The sequence below is a fragment of the Eretmochelys imbricata genome, chromosome 4, assembly GCF_965152235.1.
Source record: "Eretmochelys imbricata isolate rEreImb1 chromosome 4, rEreImb1.hap1, whole genome shotgun sequence".
NCBI classification, from domain to species: domain Eukaryota; kingdom Metazoa; phylum Chordata; order Testudines; family Cheloniidae; genus Eretmochelys; species Eretmochelys imbricata.
Window position 1 is genome coordinate 56,811,912 of NC_135575.1, and position 12,803 is coordinate 56,824,714.

At 44.0% G+C, this 12,803-nt stretch overlaps 1 protein-coding gene across 1 annotated transcript in view; it reads right to left on the minus strand.

Moving 5' to 3' along the window:
- The window catches only part of FREM3 (FRAS1 related extracellular matrix 3), a 109,600-nt gene that overhangs the window by 10,586 nt on the left and 86,211 nt on the right, over nt 1–12,803 (minus strand). Inside the window, 5 exon segments of the mRNA XM_077814453.1 lie at nt 3,120–3,251; nt 4,629–4,932; nt 6,387–6,545; nt 9,796–9,926; nt 10,324–10,506. Coding sequence (XP_077670579.1) covers nt 3,120–3,251; nt 4,629–4,932; nt 6,387–6,545; nt 9,796–9,926; nt 10,324–10,506 — 909 coding nt within the window.

Below are 12,803 nucleotides of genomic sequence, written 5' to 3' on the forward strand. Positions count from 1 at the left end.
CCATGTACCGGTACTGAAAAGGTTTTAGGCCTGAATGTATCTTTTGAATAGTTTCAGTGAGTATTACCGAGACTCAAATATGCTTTCTGCGATGGTATTGGAAATGATTTTGTCTCGCGAAGGCTAACATCTACACTATTGTGGAAAACCATGTTCAGCAATGGCTCAGTTTCCTAACAAAAACCAGTCTAGATAAAGTGCCCCTTGAACAAATGAAAGCAATTTCCATGGCAAACCTCTGTTCTGAAAACATAAGAGGCAAAGGCCTTGCCTCTACTTTGAGCCATGCTACTAATAACTGTGTTACAAAACATTTAACACACATGGTTCTACTAGACCTACATAACAACTCCCTTGTTCGAAGATGGCTGTCAACCACATTTTTCCAATCATTCCAACCAGGCAGTTGCTAGCAGAATTCTAACACACTGGTTTTTAGACCCATGCTAGCCCAAACTGCAGCAGCTACCTTCTGCAAACAGTCTATAGCAGTGTTTTTCAAACCGAGGGTCGCACCCCAGTACTGGCATGGCATGTAAGGCACTGGGTCGCCTTGCTCTGGTCGGCACTGCTGACCGGGACATTAAAAGTCCCATCAGTGGTGCTGTCCAGCTAAGGCAGGCTAGTCCCTACCTGTTCTGATACTGCATTGCACCCTGGAAGTGGCCAGCAGCAGGTCCGGCTCCTAGGCTGGGGGGAGGAGGCAGCAGCATGGGGCTCCGTGCACTACCCCGGCCCCAAGCACTGGCTCTACACTCCCATTGGCTGGTTTCTGGGGGTGTGCCTGCGGGCGAGAGTCCCACTGGCCGCTGGGAGCTGCGGGCGGCCATGCAAATGTAAACAAACGGTCCGGCTGCCCGCCAGTGGATTACCCTGACGGGCCGCAGGTTGCCCACCACTGGTCTATAGCATGGTTTCTAAACATGAAGTTGATTCTCCTCTCACTTTGCTTTAAGCCAGGAATCACTCTGTTGAGGTCAGTGGAGTTACACCAGTGTAAATGAGAGGAGGACCCAGCCTACTGTGAGTATGTTTACACTGCAATAAAACACCTGTGGCTGGCCCGAGTCGGTGGCCTTGGGCTTTGGCTGCAGGGTTATAAAATGGCAGTGCAGATGCCCAGCCTGAGCCCGAATGTCCACATTGCAATTTTATAGCCCTGCAGCCTGTGCTGCATGAGCCTGAGTCAGTTGACACAGGCCAGCTGCAGGTATTTTATTGCTGTGTTGACACAGCCTGTGTGTAACAAGATTTTTGTAATAGTTTCTGGTTCAGCTGCAAAGCATGTGATAACATACTAGGCTGTAACAGGGTTTGAAAACAGATTTAAACGAAGTATGTTCCATACTGTGGATAGGACCTAATCATAGAATCATAGATTTTAAGGTCAGAAGGGATCATTATGATCGTCTAGTCTGACCTCCTGCACAATGCAGGCCACAGAATCTTACCCACCCACTCCTGGAACAAACCCCTAACTTATGTCTGAACTACTGAAGTCCTCAAATCATGGTTTAAAGACTTCAAGGTGCAGAGAATCCTCCAGCAAGTGACCCGTGCCCCACGCTGCAGAGGAAAGTGAAAAACCCCCAGGACCTCTGCCAATCTGCCCTGGAGGAAAATTCTTTCCCGACCCCAAATATGGCGATCAGCTAAACCCTGAGCATGAGGGCAAGACTCACCAACCAGTCACCTAGAATTCTCTGCAGTAACTCAGATCCCACCCCATCTAACATCCCATCACAGGCCATTGGGCATATCTACCGCTAATAGTCAAAAGATAATTAATTGCCAAAATTAAGCTATCCCATCATATCATCTCCTCCATAAACTTATCAAGTTTAGTCTTGAAGCCAGATATTTCTTTTGCCCCCACTGCTTCCCTTGGAAAGCTGTTCCAGAACTTCACTCCTCTGATGGTTAGAAACCTTCGTCTACTTTCAAGTCTAAACTTCCTGATGGCCAGTTTATATCCATTTGTTCTTGTGTCCACATTGGTATTGAGCTTAAATAATTATTCTCTCTCCGTGGTATTTATCCCTCTGATATATTTATAGAGAGCAATCATATCTCCTCTCAGCCTTCTTTTGCTTAGGCTAAACAAGCCAAGCTCATTGAGTCTCCTTTCATAAGACAGGTTTTCCATTCCTCGGATCGTCCTAGTAGCCCTTCTCTGTACCTGCTCCAGTTTGAATTCATCCTTCTTAAACATGGGAGACCAGAACTACACACAATATTCCAGATGAGGTCTCACCAATGCCTTGTACAACGGTACTAACACCTCCTTATCTCTACTGGAAATACCTCGCCTGATGCATCCCAAGACCACATTAGCTTTTTTCACGACCATATCACATTGGCGGCTTATAGTCATCCTGTGATCAACCAATACTCCGAGGTCCTTCTCCTCCTCTGTTACTTCCAAGTGATGTGTCCCCAGTTTATAACAGAAATTCTTGTTATTAATCCCTAAATGCATGACCTTGCACTTTTTGCTATTAAATTTCATCCTATTACTATTACTCCAGTTTACAAGGTCATCCAGATCTTCCTGTATGATATCCCGGTCCTTCTCTGTATTGGCAATACCTCCCAGCTTTGTGTCATCCGCAAACTTTATTAGTACATTCCCGCTTTTTGTGCCAAGGCCAGTAATAAAAAGATTAAATAAGATGGTCCCAAAACCGATCCTTTAGGAACTCCACTAGTAACCTCCTTTCAGCCTGACAGTTCACCTTTCAGTGTGACCCGCTGTAGTCTCCCCTTTAACCGCTTCCTTATCCACCTTTCAGTTTTCATATTGATCCCCATCTTTTCCAATTTAGCTAATAATTCTCCATGTGGAACCGTATCAAATGCCGTACTGAAATCGAGGTAAATTAGATCCACTGCGTTCCCTTTGTCTAAAAAAATGTATCACCATACGAGAAAACCTCTCTAACCAAGAGCCTACAGTGCTGTTTCTTTCAAGAAAAATCCCTCTTTGCCAGAAGTAATGCTCAAGTTTGCTATAAGGTGGACACATGGCTCATGACTGCCACTTATCTGTGGCTGCTGGAGATGAAAGTCCAAGGCAGCATCTGATCACAAAAGGAATTCTGTGACCTTTTCATGCTTACCATCCATATGAGGCATTGTAACTGTTAATTTGATCAGGTTGGGGTAATCGGGATCATCTGGACCCGTGTAGCGAATCTTGGCTGAGAAAGGTTCTGCTCCAACCGTTCCTGGGATCCGAGGTTGACAAAGACCTGGGGAGAGGGAGAGATCATGAAGAGTCTGTTAAATTGCGAGACACTAGTCTAAACAAAAGCAAGTCAGAGCTTGTTCTACATGTCGATAGCATGGCTGGATTAAGGCAATCTGGGGCCCCGGCACACCATAATGTGGCGCTCCTTGTGTCTCCAGCTTTACCCTCCTGTCCCTGTTGCATGGCTCCAACCCTAATGCCAGGGCTCCATGTCCACTTGGAGTGGTGATGGCAGGATGTCTCCCTCCCAGAGAGGCAGGAGCAGCAGTAAAGGCCTCCAATCCCCTAAACTGTCAGAGAGGGAACGGTGGCAGCAATGGGGCCTCCCAGTATACCCCAGGAGCCAGGAGGTATCTAGGCCCATGGGGGAGTGGTCCAAGCCTGCTCCACTCTTCTCCTCCTGCCACAGGGTATGTCTACACTGCAGCTGGGAGTGAGCCTCCCAATCCAAGCAGACAGACTCCCACTAGTGGGGCTCAAGCTCGCAGGCTATAAATAGCTGTGTGGACGTGGCTGCACTGGCGGAGGCTTGGGCTAGTCAACTGAACTTGGACCCGGGGGGGTTGGGTGAGTCTGAGCTCAGGTGTCTAGCCTGAGCCTCTGCTGGTGCAGCAAGGACCACTCTGCTATTATAAGCATGCTAGCGCAAGCCCTGCTAATACAAATCTGTCCAATTGGGCAGGGAGGATCAGTCCTACCTGTAGGGGGGACATACAGACAGAGTGCTCTACACTGGGGTATTGCAGGCAGAGCCCTTCAAAGTAACGGGTCTTGGAAATAACACCGCACTGAGATGCATGGGGCAGTTCACACCATCAGAGCTATTGTTCCTGGCTCTCTGCAGACTCAGGCAGACCTCACTGCATCAGTTACACACATTTCCATGTTTTCAAGCTCTTCTTCCCACCCATCAGGCATGGAAACTTACATGCTTTAAAAAACTGAAAACAGAGATTCTGATCTAATCAGCCACATCGTTCTTGAGGAGCTGAGGCCCTGGGCATAGACCTACAGCGTCTATGCTTAAACCAGCCCTGGTCTGTAGATCTCTAAATGTTCCCATGTTCAGAAGTCCTTCGGTTCTTCTGAGCAGGCTTCACTGCTCTCTACTCATTGTCGGTAACTGTGCTGTTTTGATGTCTAAAATAGAAATATCCATATTTGCTGTACATACATATAAAGTGTAAAGCAGAGGACACACTCAGGAGTGATCTGGCTGTTTGGTTCACTAGAAATAGATGCCAAATAAATGAATCATTGTCTCCATTCCACCCCTCCCCCCCAATATGAATGACACCTGAATTATGGGTAGACATGAAATGCTGACATTACAGGGCTGATGTGGCACCTGCCTTTCATTCAACACGTTACCACATACCGTCTTCTCTGTTCACTGTGTAAATAGGGCTCAGCAGTTCCAGACCCACATCACCATTGGCACTGACAGCCCGTGCTGCACACTGGACCCTTGATCCAGCCTGGAAGTATATGGAGTCCAGGGAGATGGACTTGGTGTTGGTAAAGAAGGTGTTGGAGTCCACTGCCCGCAGGGGGCTGGTGACACCCTCGCTGCCACTCGGAGCACTGATAAGCCAGCGGTACAGGGTCAGAGTGTCATTGATGTTTTCAGCTGCACAGAGAGACCCAGTCTTGTCATAGTCTGAATACTTGGGATTACATGCCTGCACGTCAACAGACACACAAAATATACAGCGTTATCTCTAGTTGCCTGTGTGCTCTGGGAAAGCTAGCAATTAAATGCTGTTCTAATACCTACTTCTGGTAAAGTTTCAGAACTTAACACCTTCTTTTTACAGTTAGAGTCTCTGTCACACAACTCGATTGAGGAGACAGGAGCGAAGGTCTGGGACTTCAAAATTTAAGAAGGGGAAGTGTGGAAAACTCTTCACTTTATCATGTACTTGCTAACCGCATCTCCCTTTGCTGCTTAACCTTGGAACATAATGGGAGCTACAGGGCTCAGCACCTCTGAAAATCAGGCCACTTATTTGTGTGTCTAAAGATGGAGTTGGGTGCTTAGCTTTAGGCATCCAGGTTTGAAAATTCTGGTCAATCTCTGTGTCTTCATTCCTAAATCAGTAAAATAAGGGGACTTAGGCCTTACCTATATGGTCTGCAGGGTCTGAGTAACCACACATCGCAGTGAAAGGCAAGCTGTGTCACCACGTGTCACTGTAATGTGCAGCTACATGCAACAGTGAAAGGCTCCACAAAGATGGAAGCAACAGGAAAAGGTTCTGGCTGGGGGGAAAGAACAGGATACTTCGCTAAAAATAGACATGGGAGGCACTGCCTGGGTGTGGCGGGTGGGAGATCAGGCATGAAGGGCCCTCTACTTGCTTACGCCATGCCTCACCATCCATCCTGCTATTTATATCTGTGCTAGCTGGGTGTGCCGTGTCTGTACTCTGCACACCCCAGTAAGTGTAGACGCACCTTTACATACCTAAGTCACAGTGATGTTGTGGGGCCTGAATGATTAAGCTTTGAACTCTAATCCTGGTTCTATGTGACCTTCCAGTCTTAGTTTCTCTGATTTTCTTACCCACCTTTTCCCAGGGGTGTGTGCGGAATACTAAATTAATGTCCGTACAGCACTTTGACCCTGGAAACCACTCTGTAAAGGACTAATAATTATTATTTATGTACAACAACATAGCTGCACTGCTGTTACCCTGTTGGCAGGAGACCTTAAGAAAACAGAAACTTCACTGGAGGCTTGATCCAACTGTATAGGTAAACTAATTTACTGTAGACTGTAAGTTCTTCCTAGGATTGCCCTTATAAAAAAATACTATAATACTCTATAGCATTCATCCAAACCACTACACTGTACAAGTGTAAATTACTACAACGTCAGAGCCGTTGCTGTAGAATACACTAAACAAGCATGTGCACACATGGAGTTTTTTTTTTTTTTTTAAATCATGGCTATGATTGTCAGGGCTTCCCAAACTCACTCAGGCCAACAATAGCCCATAGTAACTGGCTGCTACTTGTAGTTCTTATCCAGGAGTTCTTTTTTCTCTATTTGCAGCCTGACAAGCACCAAATGCCTTCTAGGCCATTAGTAAGTAATATCGTTTAGACAAAACCATGCAGGAACAGTTCATACCGTTACACACACAATAGGGTAACCAGTTGGAGGATGTGGGTTCTCTTTGCTTTTAGAAGTGTCATCGTACATCAGGAGCGAAACAACCTGGGGCACAGCTGGGAAAGTCACATCTGCAATGCTGTTCACTTCTTCGATGTACACAATGGCTTTGTTCATCTGAATTGTGAGAACGAAAAGGTTACTACTGCAACTGAAAACGAGGAAAACGTAGTGCTGCAGCTGGACTCTGCCTCTGAAATTCGTTCGTTTTTTTCCCTCCCCAGAGTGTTCGTCAACTGTTGCCCATTGATCCTGCCTATAAAAGGATCGTCTGATGTTAAAACCCCCCCCTAAGTTTTGAGTCTCTCTGTATAAGGTCCGTTCACACACAATTAACTATTAATGAATATCACACCGCCCCTGTGCCTGTAAAGGGAAAGATAATTATTGGGAGCAAGAGTAAAGATTAATTCTAAATGCTTTCTCCACATATTCAGGTGCCATTGATACCAACAGCTGCATGTGCATGAATCCAGGTAAGTATAAGGGGCAAGATTGTTTTATAAAGGGTGGTTAATGTTAGGTTCCTAAATCCACATTTGGGTTCCTAAATGAATTCAGCCTGATTTTCACAGGTGTTGAGTACCTGATGCTTCAATTGATTTCAACAGTGCTTCTGGGTGCTCAGCACTTTTGAAAATCTGGCTGCTTATTTAGGTGCCTAAATACGGATTTAAGAACCTAATTTTAGGCTCCCAATTTTTAAAATCTTGGCCTACTTTGAGTTTACCTTGGTGGAAGTATAGGAATGGTATAACGTATCCTAGGGTTGTAGTATCTATTGCGATACATGTACACGCTGTTATATGTACGTTACCCAGATATCTCTTGATGCCAACTGCCAAAGGGCACAAGAGGTACATGGGGGTTACAGGAATCCCCAGGGCCTGGTATTTACATTCTAGCTCCCTAAAGAATGTCCTGTGAGGTTTCTGATGAAAGCTTGAGTCATACTGGGCATCAATATCACTGCAAAATGAGTGTACAGATGTTGTGTAAGGAATTACGTGTATATATTGAAAATTATGTTCTTAAGGTCTGTGTCTAGGGACTTGTCACCAGCAAAGTGAAAAACAGGTCTTCTTTCAGGCAAGAAATGTTTATGTATCTGTCTGTTTACATGTAAATTAAGTATTGTATGGTTCACAAAAGGTCTCCCCTCACCAGTCTGAACTGAATACTAAAGAGGGATTGTGAAACAATCAAACAGAGGAAAGAAACAGGAAGAGGTAAACAGCGGGAGGAGGAAACCCAGGCTTGAGGTGCACCTCGAAGGGCTGTGCTGATATATTTAGGGGTTCAAAGACACTCCTTGGCATCCTTCACCTAGTCAGTAAATGGACAGCAAATTTGCTTCATGAAAAAAAGGAATCTCAATCAGACGTGATTGAAAATGCTGGTGAGAGCTTTGGGTGAGAGAAGCTTTTTTAGAAAGAAGGATAGCCTGTTAGTTAAGCTTGGTCTCTAGGAAGCTTGTTATGATTTTGTTTGATATGTAACCGTTTGTTTCCAATATTCTTACTCACTATCTCTTGAATCTCTGTTCTTTGATAATTAACTTAGTCTTGTTTTCACTATAAATATATCTAAAGTGCTGCGTGTTCAGCAGAGCTGTGTTCTAAGGTAAGCTGCGGTGTATTGTGACCAGTAAGCTGGTAAATCTGAAGCGCATTCAGTGGACAAGGGGCTGGACACTACAGGGAATACTCTGAGGACTCAGGAGGTGGTGTGTGCCTGTCGCTAACCTGTATGGAGAGAGTGAGGCCTGTAAGGCAGTGTGTGTGTTGCCAGAGGCTGGTGGTTTCAGGGAGCTGATCCACACCAGGCACAACCAAGACTTCCTCGTGCTAAGGGTGGGCGGCGGCGAGGTGCCTCACAACCCTAGGTACCCCCAGGAAGTGTCACAATATAGTTACAAAACAAGAAGCTGTAAAAAGAGCTGAAGCCAAATCCAGTCTCTAGAATACAGTCCAAGGAACCAGGACCTTTTGGGTTGCAGTAGCCGCCAAACTCACGGTGCTTCCCTTCTGCACTTCCATGGAGTAGAAAGGAATGGCCAGGGGCTCCACATCATTACCAAGTTTGTCCCAGACCCACCTCAGCCCTGTCCCCAAATCTCCACCCATAGAGATTCAGAAGGAGTCTTTATGGACCCATACTCTGCAGTGCCGAGGGATATGGAACACTGCTCAGGATCCCCCAAAACTTCCTGTCAGAACAGCATTGTGTCTGTTGCATACAGAGCCCTCCACACCATGCAGTTTGTCCTTTACAATGAGTCTGATGGTTGAAAATAAATAGCACTGATATGGAAATATTAAAAGCTGGATCCTAACTATTGTAGCAGCCTCTGTCATGGTTTGCCCTGTCTGTAACTGAGATCAAAGTCAGTAGACTGCTGCAGAATGATTTGCATTTTATAAAGCTAGAGAGCAGAAACCAATGTCATATAGATGGGGAAATCACTGCATTCCTCTTTTTCTCCCTCCATCTGACAATCACACTGAAATCACTGGATCTATAATTCACTGTTTCCGGGGCCAGTTTTCAAAGTTTGATACCTCCATTTGTATCTAATTCATGTGCATCTGCACAGCCAGTTAGGGACCTAGCTGGCCATGTGTAAGCATGAACACCAGACTGTCATGCATGTATTGGCTATTTAAGCAACTAAATCGGCACACTGAAAATCTGAGGCTACATCTACACTTAAGGCAGCATGTAGAGCACAGGAACCACATTTGTAGATACATGCCGCAGTGAAAGGCTCTGTTAGGGGGGAGGCAGGAGGGAAAGGGTCAGGCCGTGAGGAAAGGCTCCAGCAGCTCTTTGCTGCTGGAGTCTTTTCCCACCCCCAGACCCCTTCAGTATGGCAGGGAAAGGCTCTGGCAGGGGAAGGCAGAAGGACATTGCTAAAAATAGCCATTAGATATGGGAGGCACTGTTTGGATATGTAGAGAGCTGTGTAGGGTATATATTTTGGGGGTTCAGGTGTATAGGGCACTCTACTCATATAAGCCATGCCTCACCTATGCTGCTGTTTATACCCATGTTAGCTGGGCATGCAGTGCCTGTACTCTACACACTGCCCTAAGTATGTCGCCTGAGGGGAAAGAATGTAGAAAGGGGAAGCCTTTGAAAATCTGGAGCTCTATATTTCACGAAATAGCCCTACAATTACTGCATATTATCACAGGGAAATTTTTTTTGAAAAATTTGCAATCTAAATAAAAAAAAGTATTTGTTATTAATGAATAAAGGGATATTTAAAACACTGACTGGGTTTAAAAAGCAAGCATACAAACCAAACCAAACAGACATAACAAAATTAAAAACAAAACAAAACAAAAAAATCCCCCATCGTTACCTGTGTCTCAGCCACCATATTCTCATCTGATTTCAAGTGGACTGTAAATGCTTCTCTCATTTCTCTCACTCCATCGTATAAGACCTCAACTTCAACAATATGTTCAGTTTCTCCTTCTTTGAATTCAATGTCTGGTTTAAAGACAAACAAATTAACCTTTTTTCCTAATCAATAGCAGAATCACTGTTTTCTCTATCGTGGATGTTCAAATGACACGTCATGTTGGAATGGAACACTTCGGCTTTTGAATGGAACACTTCGGCTTTTCTGTTGGTTCCAAACATTCAGAGGGGGCTATAAAGTATATGAGCTTGTTAAACTGTTGAAGTGGTCCTGCTGAATGACTGAGCCTAAGTACACTTGAGTCTACTGTCATCTGATACAAGACACATGAATCGCTAGAGTCATTTTTAAAAAAGAATTAGGGAATTATATGTAAAGCCAATAATGTTGCTGCTCGCTATACTTCATTCATTTGCATGATAACTTCCTGAACTGGCATTTCAATAATTCCATGACAATCCTTACCATCAGACATTGGATTATAGTCTTCCCCAGAGGTGGCAGAGCCATCTTTTGTGTGGATTCGCACAACAGATACTTTTGAGCTGTCACCCAGACGTAAAATGGAGATCTTTACGACTGCAATCTCTCCAGGCTCCTGAGGCTCCTGAATGCTGTGTTTGATTTTGGAGAACTTAATCACTGGTTCTGTAAGGGAATTGAAAAAAAAAAAAGTCACTCTTTCCCATTTGGATCAAGTGCAAAAGTCATTAATGGACTGCCAATAGACAGCTTACACGAGAAAAATAAGCCAAACAAACGTGGAAAGTCAAACAAAAGAGCTAACTGTTTTGTATCTTTTCTTAAAAAGAGAATGACTAGTACTGTGGTTGAGACAAAGTGGGTGAGGTAATAGCTTTTATTGGACCAACTTCTGTTGTTGAAAGAGACTTAGGCTATGTCTATGCTACCGCGGTAAGTCGACTTACGCTACACAACTCCACCTATGTTATTCATGTCACTGGAGTTGACATACCTTAGGTCAAGTTACCGCAGGGCCTACACTGCAGGGGGTCAACGGGAGAAACTTTCCTGTTGACTTAACTTACTCTTCTCATTGGGGGTCGAGTACAGGGGTCGATTGGAGAGTGATCGGTTGTCGATTTGGCGGGTCTTCACTAGACCCGCTAAATCGACCGCCAGTGGATCAATCTCAGAGCGTCGATCCCAGCTGTAGTGTAGACCTGCCCAGAGACAACCTTTTGAGCTTGCACAGAGATCTTCTTCAGCTCTGGGACAGGTACTCAGAGGTCACAGCTAAATGGTAGGTGGAATGATTGTTAAGCATAAGCGTTAACACACGTTATAAGGTACCATTCAAAATGAAGTGGGCCATTAACACCCATAGCCATAGGAACAAGAGGTGGTGGTTAGTGGGTTACAAATGGTTGTAAAGACACATAAAACCAGTGTCCCTATTAACTCCATGATTTTTGGTGTCTAGCAGAGTTAGGAATTTAAGCTCCCAGGTTTGTCTTTTGAAGGTGTTGTGCATGTTTCCTTTGAGGACAAGGACATAATATTGTGGTTTTCATTCAAGAAACACAAAGAAAAAGAAATGGTTATTTGTAAAAAATAAAACCCGTTTATCCAACTTGAATATATGCAGTAGGCTATGATAAGGCCACTGTACTTTCTTATCCAAGAGTGTACATATACAGTACTGTGTAAAAGGGTGTGACACTTAGTCTGAAAGGGTTCAGCAACTTGCAGGCTAAATGACCCAAATTTAACTTTTAAAGCCATATTAGAAAAGTATGTAAATTGTAATTGGGGCCATTCCTTATAAATAGTTAAAGCCATGTTAGACAGACTAGTGCTTTGAAATGTAGACTTGCATTGTTAGAGAATCGGAAGAAGATTGTGATTGTATTGGTCTGTTTACACCTATACATTGTTAGAGGTTAACAATATAACCAGACAGCTCCTGTCTGTCACTATTTTCTATTGATTCAGAGATCAAACGGGGATATTAACATTTAAACAGAACTTGGGTGTAATAATATCATTGTCTAGATTTCTCTTTGAAATTTGTAGTAAACTGTCTATGAACTGCTTAATGGATAACTACCTTATGCTGATGAATGCAACTAATTACCTGTGTATACACAGGAAATAGAAAGTTTTACTTCAAGGTCACAATGCTTCACCCAAGGAATACCTGCTGTCAAGAGGCTATCGATAGCCTGCCTAGGGCTCTGATCCTGTTATCTCAGATCTGCTTAAGCTTGGTCAGGGGAAGCTTGAGTTGGAAAACTGAGGTCTCTAGTGTCAGTCTGGATTACACTGCTACTTCTCATGGAAGAATTTGAACAAACTCTCTATATGGACTGCCTATTTGGACTATAACCTGATGGACTGGTTCGGGAAAGAATTTTTTTTGCAACTCAGCAGCTCACCATCTCTACTATGAAACTGACCTACAAACTTTATTAATAATCTGTATGTATAATGATCTTTTAACCACAATACTCTCTCTTTTCTTTTGTAATAATTTTTAGTTTAGTTAATAAGAATTGGCTGTAGGTTTGTATTTGGGTAAAATCTGAAATATTAATTGACCTCGAAGGTAATGTGTCTGATCCCTTGGGATTGGTAGTAGGGATGTTAATACCATTTAAAAATGTAACCTTTTAAATTATTAAAAATATTTTGTCTAAATGGTTAACTGATTGTCTAAATGGTTAACTGTGGCTGGGGCCACTTCGGCCAGGCACGGGGTTGGTGGGCTGGCACGGGGTTGGTGAGCCCGGGGTTAATGGTTAAGGCAGGTTAACCGCTAAGACTAATGTTTATCGGCTAACCTTTTACATCCCTAATTGGCAGACCTTTATATATGATGAACAAGACTTTCAGTAATCCTCATCACATTTGACTTGGCTGTCTGGGTGGGAGCCCAAGGCTGGATTGCTTAAAGGGAGCTGTGTTTATGGCTTCTGAGTAAC